Source organism: Oryctolagus cuniculus, chromosome 4 (assembly GCF_051225735.1).
Source record: "Oryctolagus cuniculus isolate XC-2025 breed Fujian yellow rabbit chromosome 4, ASM5122573v1, whole genome shotgun sequence".
In the NCBI taxonomy this organism is placed as follows: Eukaryota; Metazoa; Chordata; class Mammalia; order Lagomorpha; family Leporidae; genus Oryctolagus; species Oryctolagus cuniculus.
The window spans coordinates 83,072,427-83,086,947 of NC_142870.1; the positions used below are offsets into that span (position 1 = coordinate 83,072,427).

The window sequence follows — 14,521 nt, forward strand, 5'->3', positions numbered from 1 at the left end:
TGAGGCCCTTTCCCAAGGCTCCGCTTCCCGGAGACACAAACTTCATGTCTCTCCTTCCACTGGTGTCCCTGGACCCTATGGCGCACCAGTCACCCCCCGGACTTGTTGGAATGTGCATCACTGGGCCCCAGCCCGAATTTCCAATGTAGCAGCCCTGGAGTAGGCCCAGGAATCTTTGTTGCAAACAGCACTCCCACCCTGGCCCATTCTGAGAGAGCCTGAGCTCGGCTTTCACCATCCTTCATCGTCGTGTGTGCTGGTGTCTTCAGTCCACAACTCCTTTGTGTTCGTACTAACTCCCATATATTCCAGGATGTATCTGCGGTTACAGAGGCTTCTCAAAAATAACTTTATTTCTGTGAGATTCAGGTGCACTACGGCCTTCTATTTTAAGCCTTTCCCCAACGGCTGGCTCCAAGACCCAGGGGTTCACCCTCGCACAGGTGCACGGCACACACAAAGCATCCTTGGGGGAAGAAAGGTAGTAGGGGGAAAGACACTCGTGTAGGCCGAGGGGGTTTCAAAAAAGGAATCAGATTTGAGTGCATCCTCAAGGGAGTAGTCTATTTTATTTTATTTTTTATTTTTTATTTTATTTTTTTTATTTTTTTTTTTTTGACAGGCAGAGTGGACAGTGAGAGAGAGAGACAGAGAGAAAGGTCTTCCTTTGCCGTTGGTTCACCCTCCAATGGCCGCTGCGGCCGGCGCGCTGTGGCCGGCGCACCGCACCGATCCGATGGCAGGAGCCAGGAGCCAGGTGCTTTTCCTGGTCTCCCATGGGGTGCAGGGCCCAAGCACCTGGGCCATCCTCCACTGCACTCCCTGGCCACAGCAGAGGGCTGGCCTGGAAGAGGGGCAACCGGGACAGAATCCGGCGCCCCGACCGGGACTAGAACCCGGTGTGCCGGCGCCGCTAGGCGGAGGATTAGCCTAGTGAGCCGCGGCGCCGGCCGGGGAGTAGTCTATTTTAAATATATATATATATATTTATTTATATGAAGGTCAGAGTTAGACACAGAGAGCGAGAGAGATATTCCATCTGCTGCTCCACTCCCTAGCTGGCTGCAATGACCAGGACTAGGCCAAGCTGAAGCCAGGACCTTGGAGCTGCATCAGGGTCTCCCACATGGGTGGCAGGGACCCAAAGACTTGGGTCATCTACTGCTGCTTTCTCAGGCACATTAACAGGGAGCTGGATCAGAAGCAGAGCAGCTGGGCCTTGAACCTGCACACTTCCAGGATGCTGGCATTGCAGGCAATGGCTTTACCTGCTATGCCACAGTGCCAGCCCTGGGAGACTTGCCTATAGGGGACTGGAAAGAACACTCTTTCATGAAAAATGTTACTTAATTATTTTTATTTATTTGGAAGGCAGAGAGACAAAGAGAGAGGCTGAGACACATGGAGAGAGATCTTCCATCTTCTGGTTCACTCCCCAAATGCCCGCAGTCACTAGGCCTGGCCAAGCTGAAGCCAGGAACCAGGACTCAACCCAGGTCTCCCACATGGGTGGCAGGGATCCACCTTGATCCATCACCTGCTCTGTCCGTGGTCTGCATTAGGAGGAAGATGGAATTGGAAGTGAAGCCCAGCCCAACCCAGGTATTCTGATAAGGGAGGTGGCTGTCCTAAGTCCTAGGCAGTGGCTTGACCTCTGCATAAAAAAGAAAAGAGAAGAGAAGAGAAAAGAGAGAAAGAGAGGAAGGCAGGAAACCCATCAATGGTCACCCTAATAACAGGAGCATGTTTTGGGGTGATGCCAAGGAGCATGTTTTGTCTCACTAGAGCCTCAGGTGAGGTGCCCCCAAAGTGGGGGTGTTTCAAAGGGTCCCAAGGGGGCTGGCACTGTGGCACAGTGGGTTAAAGCCCCAGTCTGCAGTGCCAGCATCGCACATGGGCACCAGGTCGAGTCCTGGCTGCTCCTCTTCTGATCCAGCTCTCTGCTATGGCCTGGGAAAGCAGCAGAAGATGGTCCACGTCCTTGGGCCCCTGCACCCACATGGGAGACCTGGAAGAAGCTCCTGGCTTCAGATCTGCGCAGCTCCAGCCGTTGCGGCCAATTGGGGAGTGAACCAGTGGATGGAAGACCTCTCTCTCTCTCTCTGCCTCTCCTCTCTCTCTGTGTAACTCTGACTTTCAAGTGAAATAAAATAATCCTTAAAAAAAAAAAAAAAAAAAAAAGGGTCCTGATGCCAGAACATTCCTAGGAGGCACCTGCTGCTGAATCCCAGGACCACAGCCCACAGCAGGCAAATGCAGCAGTGTCGGAAGCAACAGCGTGAGTGCCAAGTTTATACCAGGGTCACGGGAAATCCAGCTCAGGGCCAAGGCCAGTTTCTGTCCGTGTTTTGGGCGACAACCTGAACACCTTCCTCTGTGCCTGGGACTGCTCAAGGCCCCAGCCTTGTAGGGGCAGAGCCTGCAGGTGGCCCGGCCAAGGCGCAGAAAGCCAAGTGCGGGGGTGGAGAGCTGGAGGGGCGGGGCTGCGGACCCTACAGATGGCCCACGTGGGAACTCAGCTCTCAATGAGGGGAAGTACATCCCGGGAAGGAGCCTGTGTGTTGCCAGAACCATGGTATCCTATGGAGGGCGATCAGCCACACTCGAGCCACAGTGATGTTGATTTCACTGTAGCCGCTTGAGGAGCTGCTCAGGAGCCCCTGGGGGCGGAGTGGGCAGCACCGTCAGGGGAATGGGTGTGTTTCCTCCTAATGCCCAGGACACACAATTCCACTTCTTCTTTCTGCGGAAAAAGCCCCCATCGCTGCGGGGTGTGGCAAGAGCTGACCCGAGGAAGTTTTGCTCAATAGGAAATGAGCTACGGGGCTGCGATGAGGAAGTCCCTTGGGGCTTCAGCTCGATGGCTCTGAATTCTGGAAAGAAAACATGCCAACAGCGAGCCTGCACCAGAGTGGGAAATTAGAGGCCACCCAAACGCCCTTCAGTAGGACGCTGGTTAAATCCAGTGTACAGGGTGTGTTCCGGGGGCTGTGAGGCCCAGAGGAGAAACTGCCCCTCCCACCTGGAAATAACTCCTTGTCCCACAGTGACCAGAGAACAGCAGCTGCCCACATGGAGTACACTCCAGTCGTATGATTTACAAAATACAGCAGTAAAAACTCATGGGATGATCACAAGGCAGCACTTCACAGTGGCCCATGGAAATGGGGGTGAGGCTGAAGTGGGAAGTCGGGGGCTTAAGCAGATTTTTTATTTTTATTTATTTTAAAACTTATGACAGGGGTCCGAGCACTTGGGCCATCCTCTGTTACTTTCTCAGGCCATTAGCACGGAGCTTGATCAGAAGTGGAGCAGTCAGGACTCAAACCAGCACTCATATGGGATGCCGGCCCTGTAGGCAGCAGCTTTACCCACTATGCCACAGCGCCGGTTCCCCAAAGACTTCTTTTAAAGTCCAGTCCAGGTGCAGTAATTCAGGTTGAAAAATGGTGACTTCATGACATGGGAAAAACCTCCCTTCCCTCCCTTCCCCCAAACTGCTGGGTAATATTTCTTGAACAAGGACTAAATTATTTATTTATTGTGGCAGAGAGAGACAAGAGAGCCCATGTATCGTCTCACTTCCTGAATACCCACAATAGCCAGGGCTGGGCAGGACTGGAGCCAGGAACGCGAACCAGGTCTCTCTCTCAGGTGGCAGGAACCCAGCTGCTTGACCATGGCCGCTGCGGCCCAGGGTCTGCATTGGCAGGAGGCTGAAGTCAGGGACCAGACCCAGGAACTGAACCCAAGCGCTCCGAAGTGAGATGTGGGTGTCTTAGCCACCAGGCTAAATGCTCTTGATCACAGAACTAAATGTTTTTACCACCCAAGACAAATGAGCTTAATTCATAAGTATCTCTGGGTAACGTGTAACTATCTTGGATTTAACTGCGTAATCTCTGATTTAATATTATGAAAGTATAAGGGCCTCTCAATCATGTAACCTCACTCTCCCCGTCTGAGCGACTGGGCACTCTCTCAGGTTCTGTCTGGAAGGTGCCCATACATTCTTACGGGTGTCCCTTCCCTAATAAACCTTGCTATTTTACTTTCCAAAAAAAAAAAAAGAAAAGAAAAGAAAGTATAAGGGCCAGCGCCGTGGTTCACTTGAACAATCCTCCGCCTGCAGCGCCGGTATCCCATATGGGTGCCAGGTTCTAGTCCCAGCTGCTCCTCTTCCAGTCCAGCTCTCTGCTGTGGCCCAGGAGTGCAATGGAGGATGGCCCAAGTGCTTGGGCCCCTGCACCTGCATGGGAAACCAGGAAGAAGCTCCTGGCTCCTGGCTTTGGATCTGCTCAGCTGCAGTCATTGCAGCCATTTGGGGAGTGAACCAGAGGATGGAAGACCCCTTTCTCTAACTCTTTCAAATAAATAATATATATATATATAATATATATATAAAAACCTCATAGGGGGCTGGTGCTATGGCGTACCAGCAGAGCTGGCATCCTATATGGGCGCCGGTTTGTGTCCTGGCTGCTCCACTTCCAGTCCAGCTCTCTGCTATGGCCTGGGAAAGCAGTAGAAGATGGCCCAAGTCCTTGGGCCCCTGCACCCATGTGGGAGACCCGGAAGAAGCTCCTGACTCCTGGTTCAGATCAGCTCAGCCTCAGCTGTTGCAGCCATATGGGGAGTGAACCAGTGGATGAAGAGCTTTCTCTTTGTCTTTTTCTCTCTCTGTAACTCTACCTCTCAGATAAATAAAATCTAAAAACAACAAAACTCAGTACCTGATATAGACGGTGCTTGACATATACTTTTTTTTTAAAAAAAAAAGATGAATACTTTTTCTTAATTGATAAACAGAAAAGAACCTATCAGTCAGTTAACTCTGCCTCTGAAATAAATAAATCTTTTTTAAAAGCTCATGGAGGGGCCAGCATGGTGGTGCAGTAGGTTAATCCTCCACCTGTGGCACCAGCATCCTATGTGGGCGCCGGTTCTAGTCCCAGTTGCCCCTCTTCCAGTCCAGCTCTCTGCTGTGGCCCGGGAAGGCAGTGGAGGATGTCCCAAGTGCTTGGGCCCTGCACCCTCATGGGAGACCAGGAGAAGTACTTGGCTCCTGGCTTCGGATCGACGTAGCTCCGGTCGTTGCGGTCATTTGGGGAGTGAATCAACAGAGGGAAGACTTTTCTCTCTATCTCTTCCTCTCAGTGTCTGTAACTCTACCTCTCAAATAAATAAATCAAATCTTTAAAAAAAAAGAGTTCATGGAGGGGCCAGTGCGGTGGCATAGTGGGTAAAGCCGCTGCCTGCAGTGCTGGCATCCCATGTGGGTGCTGGTTCAAGTCCCAGCTGTTCCACTTCCTATCCAGCTCTCTGCTATGGCTTGGGAAAGTGGTCAAAGACAGCCCAAGTCCCTGGGACCCTGCGCTTTTGTGGGAGACCCAGAAGAAACTCCTGGTTCCTGGCTTCAGATCAGCGCAGCTCCTTTCTCTGTGTAACTCTTTCAAATAAAAAAATAAATTAAAAAAAAAAAAAAAACTTAGTTTGAGGAACACCTTTTTACATGACAAAAAATGAAGTACAGAGAAAATACTGATTAAACACACTTAAAAATATCCCCCTGGGCAGGCCCTTTGGAGCAGTGGGTTATTCTGTAATTGGGACTTCCACATCCCAGACTGGAATGGCCGGGCTTGAGTCCTCTGCATCTCTGACCCATCTCCCTGCTACTTTGTACCCTGGGAGGCAGCAAGCAGTTGGTACTTGCCACATAAACAAAGTAAAAAAAAAAAAAAAATGACATGCTAGGTAATATTTTTAACTTTTGTCATAAAGAATTAAGGACTACTTTTCTTTTTTTCCTATCTTTTTAAAAAATATTTATTTTATTTGAAAGGCAGAGTTTGAGAGAGAGATCTTCCATGTGCTGGTTCACTCCCCAAATGGATGCAGTACAATCGCTGGAGCTGGGTCAGACAGAAGCCAGGAGCTTCTTCTGAGTCTCTCATGTGGGTGCAGGAGCCCAAGCACTTGGGCTGTCCTCCACTGCTTTCCCAGGAGCATTAGCAGGGAGCTGGATGGGAAGTGGAACAGTCGCAACTGGGAGCTGAACTGGTACCCATATGGGATGCCGGTGCTGCACGTGGGAGAGCAGGATGAAGCTCCTGGCTTCCTCAACCCAGCCCTGAACACTGTAGCCATCTGGGGCGTGAACTAGTGGATGGAAGATTTCTGTCTCTTTGTCTCTCTCTAAACTATGATTTCAGAAAAAAAGCCAAAAGACCAAAAACAAAACAAAACAAAACAAAAAACCCAAACTCTAAAATTAAAAAAACTTTCATAAATCTGTAAGAAAATCATCAAAAACTCAATCAGAAAATGAGCAGTGAACAGGTGTTCACAGAAAATGGCTCTTAAATGTATGAAGATACCCAGTCCTGCTCAAAATAAGAAAAATACTAATCACAACTACAACACTTTTAAGTGATAGAACGAACAATTGCAGCAAGTCTGGCAACACCTTGCAATGAGTATCTGGGGAAAATGTACTGCTCATAGTTTCAGTTCGCACAACCTGCACAGTGAGAACAGCATTGTTAAGACAGTCCAGCCTCATCTCCTACCCTTTTCCTTATGCTCAATCTGCATTAGCCACACTGGCCTCCTGTTCTTCTCAAGTATGCCACGTACACTTGACGGGGTCTGTGCATTTACCACTCCCCCAATGCTGAAATACACATCCGTGTTTGCTTCCCTCCTTGAGCCCCTTGCCCAGACACCGCCTCTTCGGTGAGGTCTCCGAGTGTCCTATCTACAGCTGCAGCTCCTGCCTTCCCTCACTTTCCTCAGGCTGTTCTTTCTGTGCAGCACCTGCCACCTGCCATTGTTCTGTGGATCTATGTGACAGCCCAACCCGACTGTAAATCCTGCAAAGAAGGGAAGGCAGGGACTGCCGTGAATACTGCTGCATCTCGAAACCCCTCCAGCAGCACAAGCTCTGAATGCAGTCGGTACTCACTGGGCATATAGCCGAATGAATGCATGAATCTCTGTGAAGGAAGACTTAACAGTATCTACTAAAATTTACAATGCACATAAGCAGGGATTCCCCTTTAGGCTTTTATCCTATAGATGCCCTTGCACGTGTGCAGAACACAATGTACAAGGTTATTTGTTGTTGTATTGTTTGCAATAGTGAATGAGAAAACCACCTAAGATAATCTTTTAAAATAAATTACCCATATTTACACAGTGGAATAAATGAAATACTATGTAGATATGGGATGATCTATAATTCTGAGAACTCTTTTTGTTATTTTTGGCAAATATACATATGGGAGCTAAGACCCTGGTAATGTCCCTATATACGTGACCTCTCTCTCTTTTAAAAAAAAAAAAAAAATTTGATAGGGAGGTGGGGGTTGAGTCAGGAGAGAGGAGAGAAAAGTGCATTCCCACCTGCTGTTTCATTCACCAAATACAAGGGCCAGAACCAAGCCCCCAGCCTCAAGCCAAGAAACAGAAACTCAATCCAGGTCTCCCACATTACTTGGGCCATGACTGCTGCCTCCCTGGGTCCATGTGAGCCAGAATTGGGAATCAGGAGCCGAAACTGGACATCAAACGCAAGTACTCCAGTGTGGGTGGTAAGAAGTCTTATCCAACATTTTAACTGCTAGGTTAACCACCTGCTCCAAATGACCCCTTTCAATGGGGGCATTTAATGCTAACAGAGTAGGGACGAACAGGTTAAAAATAGTGAATAGTTATTTTTACAGTTTTATTTAATGGACATTAATTGCCTTGTAGAAAACACAGGATTTCTGCCAATTAAATAATACTCTAGTAAGAATGAATGTATCTGCACACAGATAACCTTGTTAAACAAAGATCCTCTCTTTGAGGTACAGACTCGTTAAGTAGGTCCACACTGGCAGTATCTATTGTTCATTTATTGTGGGTGGATTTCCCATTTTACAAACAATCTCTTATTTACAGGAAGAGGTTCCGGGTTTCAGAAATGTCTGTTGTCCATGTTTCCTGATCCAAGAGGGGCAGAATTCCCCGGCTGGGGAACACACTCGCAGCTGCAGGCATCCTGCAGGGGCCCTCTTCTACTCCAGAGGCACACAAACATGATGCGCCCAGGGTCATTTCCTGGTAACTGTAGTGCCCTCCAGTCTTGTCAAACAGTGATTTGCTAAAATACAAATGTCCACTTGTTGTCTCTTTGCCACTCCTCTTCCCCTTTGCTGCATGCACTCTAGTCTGGACCCCTACACAGGCATCTGTGAACATACTATGATTTCCAGGGTCAGGCAATGTCCTGTCTCCCCCTAGCCATTCCACCCTACAGGAATCCAGGCTCTGACCTTTATCCTCTACCAGCACCTGGCTCTAATTTTTCTAATGCCTATATTATTATATCTTTTCACAAGTTTCTGACTTATCTTTCAATTAGTTTATGAGCTCCTTAAAGGCAGGCTCCTATAATGTTTTTCCTATATCCTGCTTGCACCTACCTGGTAGATGTAAATATACTGCTTTGGAAAAGTAATACGATCAATCCAATTATGACCCAACACATACATTTTAGTGTTCTTGGCAGATTTTTCTAGAATCACTGTATGTTCTTTGTATAAACAGGGTATTCTGCTAGCCCCTGACTTTCCCGAGTGCTCTGTATCAGAACTCATCAGCTGACTCTGTGTCCCAGCCACAGGACAGTACTTGCTCATCCTGTGGAAACTCAACCTCGATGTCATAGACAAAATTTGGATCATCCTTCTTCTTCCGATTTTTCTCAAAAAGTTCATCCATGATGCGCTTCCTCTTGGCAAGCTCCCTGTCGTCTAGTTTGTTCAGGTCTTCCTCAGGATCAATGGTTGTTTCCCGCTGAATTTGTTCCATTGTTTCTGCCAAACTCTGTCCCCGCAAGTTACCTCGTAAAACACTGAACAACTTCTCTAGCTGCCGCAGGGACACCTGTTCCAGGTAAGACTTGTGTCGGGGATTATTCTTTAGTTGTTCAGCAGCTCTGGTGCAATCTAGAAGGAAGACAGAAAGCTGTATATGACATACATCATCTATATCACAAATAATAAACGTACCATAAGTTAATGCAAGGGTCAAAAATAAATAAAAACACTGAATCTTGAAAGCATTATCTCCCTAATCACCAAGTGACTAAATGGATTTATTGGAGTGCTTTTTATCCTCTTTTCGTTTGAAAGGTAGAGTGACGGGGGGGGGGGGGGAGGGAGAGAGAGAGAGACCTTCCATCTAGTGGTTCACTCCTCAAATGTCCTCATCCTGATTTCTCAGGTGGTAGCAGGGACTCAAATACTTGGGCCATCATTTGGTCCCCTCCCAAGCAGCACACAGCCAGGAAGCCTGATTGGAAGTGGAGTAGCCAGGCCTGGAAACAGCACTGCAACATGGGATGCAGGTGTCCCAAGTGGTAGCTCAACCCATTGCACCATAATGCCGGCCTCTTGGATGAATTCTTTTGTAGAACTATTTCTTTTCACTGAGCTTTGAATGTGGTGGCAGGAGGAGGGAGTAATATTTTTTAAAAAAACAATTATTTATCCTTTTTTAAAAAAATTAATATTTTCAAAGCTAGGTGACAAAGAGGAAGAGAAGAAGGGAAGGAGGAAGGGAGGGAGGGAGGGAAAGAGAGAGGGGGAAGAAAGATCTTCAACCCACTGGTTCGCTACCTAAATTAGCTATAACTGCTGGGGCTGGGCTAGGCCGAAGCCAGGAGCCAGGAACTCCATCTGGGTCTCACATGTGGCAGCAGGGACTCAAGCAGGTACTCAAGCCATCATCTACTGCTTCCAAGGCAGATTACAGGGAGCTGAACTGGAAGTGGAATAGCTGGGACTCAAACTGGCACTTTAGGATGGGCTGTAGAAGGTGCAAGTGGTAGCTTAGCTGGCTGTGCCACAATGCCCCAGAATAATTTTTTACTTGCTTAATTTAGCTTTTTTTTTTAAATTTTTTTTTTGACAGGCAGAGTTAGTGAGAGAGAGAGAGAGAGAGACAGAGAGAAAGGTCTTCCTTCCATTGGTTCACCCTCCAAATGGCCGCTACGGCCAATCCGAAGCCAGGAGCCAGGTGCTTCCTCCTGGTCTCCCATGTGGGTGCAGGGCCCAAGATTTGGGCCATCCTCCACTGCCTTCCTGGGCCACAGCAGAGAGCTGGACTGGAAGAGGAGCAACCAGGACTAGAACCCGGGGTGCCGGCGCCGCAGGCGGAGGATTAGCCGATTGAGCTGCAGTGCTGGCCTTACTTGCTTAATTTAAAAATCACTTTGTGGAGATGCTGAACACTTTCAACTAGAGGAAGTGTCTGGGAGGAAAAAGTTGTATTATAGCCTTTAGATAGCAGTAGTGGTACTAATAAAATACCAAGGTTACAAACAAAAAATATTAGGAGGGAATTAATATTACTGAATAGTGCTATTTAATTTAACTCAATTATCAATTATCAAACTGGGAAAAAATTATCAATTCCCTTTGACATATTAGGAAGCTGAAGCCCATGACAATAAGTAACTTAACCAAGATTGTACATCAAATCCCTGATAGAATAGTGATTTGAACGTAGGTGTGTATACTCTGAAGGGCATGCCACTCCATGGCATGAGGCTCAAATTGTTCTCATGAAATGATTTAGTGAATAGTTCAGACAGGAGGCAAGACAAAAGATGAGATACCTGAAAACTTGGAAAAGTTTCGGACTGGCATGATGCGCTGTCGACTTTTCCCCTTAATTTCATGCTCATAGATTAAGATGATAGCTGGAGGCTGGAATCGAATTCCACATTTCTTGGCAGTACACATCATCCACACATATAATTCAGCGTAAATCAGAGAAAACCCGACAAAAATGTACTCATTGCACAGTTACTTCCAGCTAAAGGGAAAAAGACCACAACAGGTGTCAGAGGTGTCAGATGTACCTCCCTCCCCTTTACTTCCTCTCCAGCAAACCTGGCTCGAGCCCAAACTATTTTTTTAATTTATTTTTATTTTTGATAGGCAGAGTTAGACAGTGAGAGAGAGAGAGACAGAGAGAAAGCTCTTCCTTCCGTTGGTTCACCCCCCAAATGGCCGCTATGGCCGGCACGCTGCGCCGATCCGAAGCCAGGAGCCAAGTGCTTCTTCCTGGTCTCCCATGCGGGTGCAGGGCCCAAGCACTTGGGCATCCTCCACCGCCTTCCGGTCTAGCCCAATCTAAAGACACATACTCTGCCCATGAAGCCCAACACTTCAAGTGCTACCCTGAAAGTTCTGTTTGCCCTTGGGTTAGCCTCTGTTGGATCCCTACGATTCTTTGGGTCATTGAAGGATGTAAGTTTGTTCACATGTGAGCTGGAGAATACAATTCCATTTGGATGTCTTAGTGCACTGCACCTTCTATCCACTGGTTCACTCCTTAGATGGCCAAAATAGCCAGGCTGGGCCAGGTTGAAGCCAAGAGCCAGGAACTTCATCCAGGTCTCCCACATTGGTGGTAGAGGCCCAAACACTTGAGCCATCTTCTGTTGCTTTTCCCAGGCCATTAGAGCAAGGCACTGGTTCAAAAGTGGAGCAGCTGGGACATAAACCAGTGACCATATGGGATGCCGAATGCCAGCCCCATTCTTGTTTAATGCTATGTATTAATCTAAGCTCTGGTACATCCTGATCTACCTGACCAAAAAAGGCAGACCTGAAGGAGAAACAGCCTGCTCTGGAGCAAGGCAGTAGTTTACATGGCTTCTATCTCACTATATTATTTTTTCTTAGTTACAAGAAACACATCTATTTACAGATTGACACTTTTTATTCTCTCATTATTTCGGCATCTTCAGTGCCAAAATATACTTAATTACAGGTACAGCTTCAGATGTATCTAACATTTTAGGGAAATTCTTAAGTATCAAAAAACTCGAGGTAAAGTGGCATGGGGTGGTAATATCTTCACAAACCTGGTTCTGCTGGAGAAGCGCTACAGGAATATAATTTTCTTTAAATCCTTGTTTTAAAAATTTATTTGAAAGGCAGGCAGGGACAAGGAGAGATCTTCCATCTGCTGGTTCACTCCCCAAATGTTGGCAAAGGCTGGGGCTGGGCCTGCATCAGGACAAAGCCAGGAGGCAGTAACTCAAGCCAGGTCTTCCACTGGATGGCAGGGACCCAACCACCAGAGCCATCACCACTGCCCCCAGGGGATGCATTAGCAGGAAGCAAGAGTTGGAGCCAGGACTTGAACCCAGGTGCTCCCACAGGATGCAGGCATTCCACAGGTCCTTGGGCCCTGCACCTGCACGGGAGACCAGGGGGAAGCACCTGGCTCCTGGCTTCAGATCTGAACAGTCTTAACTGCTCTAAATGCCTGCCCTAGGAATATAATTTTTAAAAATACTTAACAGTAATAAAATATTTACTGTAGAAAACTGGGGGAGAGCGAGAATGGGAGGAAATAAAATAATCATCTTTATTACTAACAGGATTTTTCCAGAGATACAGGTTAGTCTTTAAAACTATGTCTAGGCCTGCGCCGAGGCTCAATAGGCTAATCCTCCACCTGTGGCACTGGCACACCGGGTTCTAGTCCCGGTTGGGGCGCCGGATTCTGTCCTGGTTGCTCCTCTTCCAGTCCAGCTCCCTGCTGTGGCCCAGGTGTGCAGTGGAGGATGGTCCAGGTGCTTGGTCCCTGCACCCCATGGGAGACCAGGAGAAGCACCTGGCTCCTGGCTTCAGATTGGCGCAGCGCGCCGGCCATAGCGGTCATTTGGGGTGTGAACCAATGGAAGGAAGACCTTTCTCTCTGTCTCTATCTCTCACTCTCTAACTCTGCCTGTCAAAAACAAAAAAAGAAACAAAAAAAACCTATGTCTTTTATATCATACATACTATCTCCTGAAGTTTAACAACTCATTTTCTCATTAAATATTTTACTAAGATATAATTCTTACATGATTCCCAAGGATCTTGTCGATATATGATATACCATAATCTACATTATTCACCCCTTATTGTTGAACATAGAATTTTTACTCGGGAAATTAATCACATATAAAGAACTGCTGGGGCCGATGCTGTGGTGCAGTGGATTAAAGCCACCGCCTGCAGCTGGCATCCCGTAGGGTCACCAGTTAGAGTCCTGGCTGCTCCACTTCCAACCCAGCTCTCTGCTGGGAAAGCAGCGGAGGATGGCCAGAGTGCACCCACATGGGAGACCCAGAAGAAGCTCCTGGCTCCTGGCTTCAGCCTGGCCCAGCCCCGGCTGTTGCAGACATCTGGAGAGTGAACCAGAAGTCTGTCTCCACCTCTCCCTTTAACTCTACCTTTCAAATAAATAAAACAAAACTTTAAAAACAATTTAAAAAGAACTGCTATCTCAAATGAGTGTTTGGTCTCTTATCTGATGCAATTGACTCCTCCCCTCCCCTCTCTTAAACACTACTCTAAAAATCCCTTCTCACTATACCATGTTAGTAAACTTTCTAGGAAAGCGTGCTGAGCACCGTAGAAACACACACTCTAGAGACCCGCGGTATCAGGATGCAAGCAGTTCATACTCAACCGCGCAGTTTCCCACTGCAGACTCTTTTCCTTATTACAATGTATCTTTTGTTTTTTTACCAATGCTGTGCTCTGTTGGGAATGTAAAACAATTCCTGAGGCCGATCGCGCACACACACACACACACACACACACACAGTCCTCTGGCCCTCTCTGCAGGAGCAGCTCCATCCGAAGCGGATCTCCGTGTACTTTCACCAGGCGCATAGCGCTGGTTTCCGCTTGGGATCTGCCCTCAGACACCAGGCTCTCCAGGCCTGCTAACAGATTCCGTGCGGTTCAGGGAAGGGTGAGGACACCTTTACCTGATTACCCTTTCTGGACTTGCATGTTTTTCTCCCCAGCGGTCAGGGACTGCCAGAATCTTGCCAGGGAACCCCGGTGGGCACGGATTTCCCCAAGGAGCAGACGCATCTCTAGCTTCTCACATCGCCAGGGCAAGGCTGGCGTCCTTACCTCAGAGAAGATCGGAAAGTGCACCGTCTCCCGCACGTCTACACCGTGAGGAGCGGCCGCCTCCACCCGACCGCAGTGCACACAGGCACGCCAGAGTCTTCTGTGAGGCCGAGTGGGGCCTAGCGCCGCAGGAAGAGGCCGCAACCACAGCCTCACGGACGACACCACAGGGGTGAATCCTCCTGACGGGAGGTCTAGGCCCGCAAACACCAGGAAGCCTAGGCGGAGGCCGGTGGGCAGCGCAGACAGCCAGCTCCCGCCAAGGCTTGAGGGCTTCTGGGTCCAGCCTGCGCCCGCCGAGACGTTCCCATAGCAACAGCCCGGGCACACGTCACCGCGCTTGCGTCGCTCCTCGCCCCGCCCCCGGGCTGGCGGGGGGCGTGAACGAAAGGGGCCGAGTCCCGCTGCCTCACTCGAGGCCTGAACTTTTCGGGTAGGGGGCCAGAGCCGCGGCCGGCTTTGAAGACGCGGGACGGCCCGCATACGCGTACCTAGCCCTCAGGCGCAGACACTAGCGGACTCCTTCCCCCGCCGCACCT

General features: G+C 48.5%; 1 protein-coding gene across 2 annotated transcripts; it reads right to left on the minus strand.

The window, feature by feature from the left end:
• Nucleotides 1-7,715: 7,715 nt before the first annotated feature.
• Nucleotides 7,716-14,465, minus strand: CEP19 (centrosomal protein 19). Of its 2 annotated transcripts, XM_008266713.4 has the most exons (3): nt 13,983-14,340; nt 10,670-10,869; nt 7,716-8,996 (listed from the first exon to the last, which is right to left on the minus strand). In XM_008266713.4, the coding sequence occupies exons 2-3, from the start codon at nt 10,797-10,799 to the stop codon at nt 8,635-8,637; spliced, it is 492 nt and encodes a 163-aa protein (XP_008264935.1). In that variant the 5' UTR covers nt 10,800-10,869; nt 13,983-14,340; the 3' UTR covers nt 7,716-8,634. The 2 variants fall into 2 exon arrangements, with proteins under 2 accessions (XP_008264935.1, XP_017202501.1); XM_017347012.3 differs by lacking the exon at nt 10,670-10,869 and having other exon boundaries at nt 13,983-14,465.
• Nucleotides 14,466-14,521: the final 56 nt, after the last annotated feature.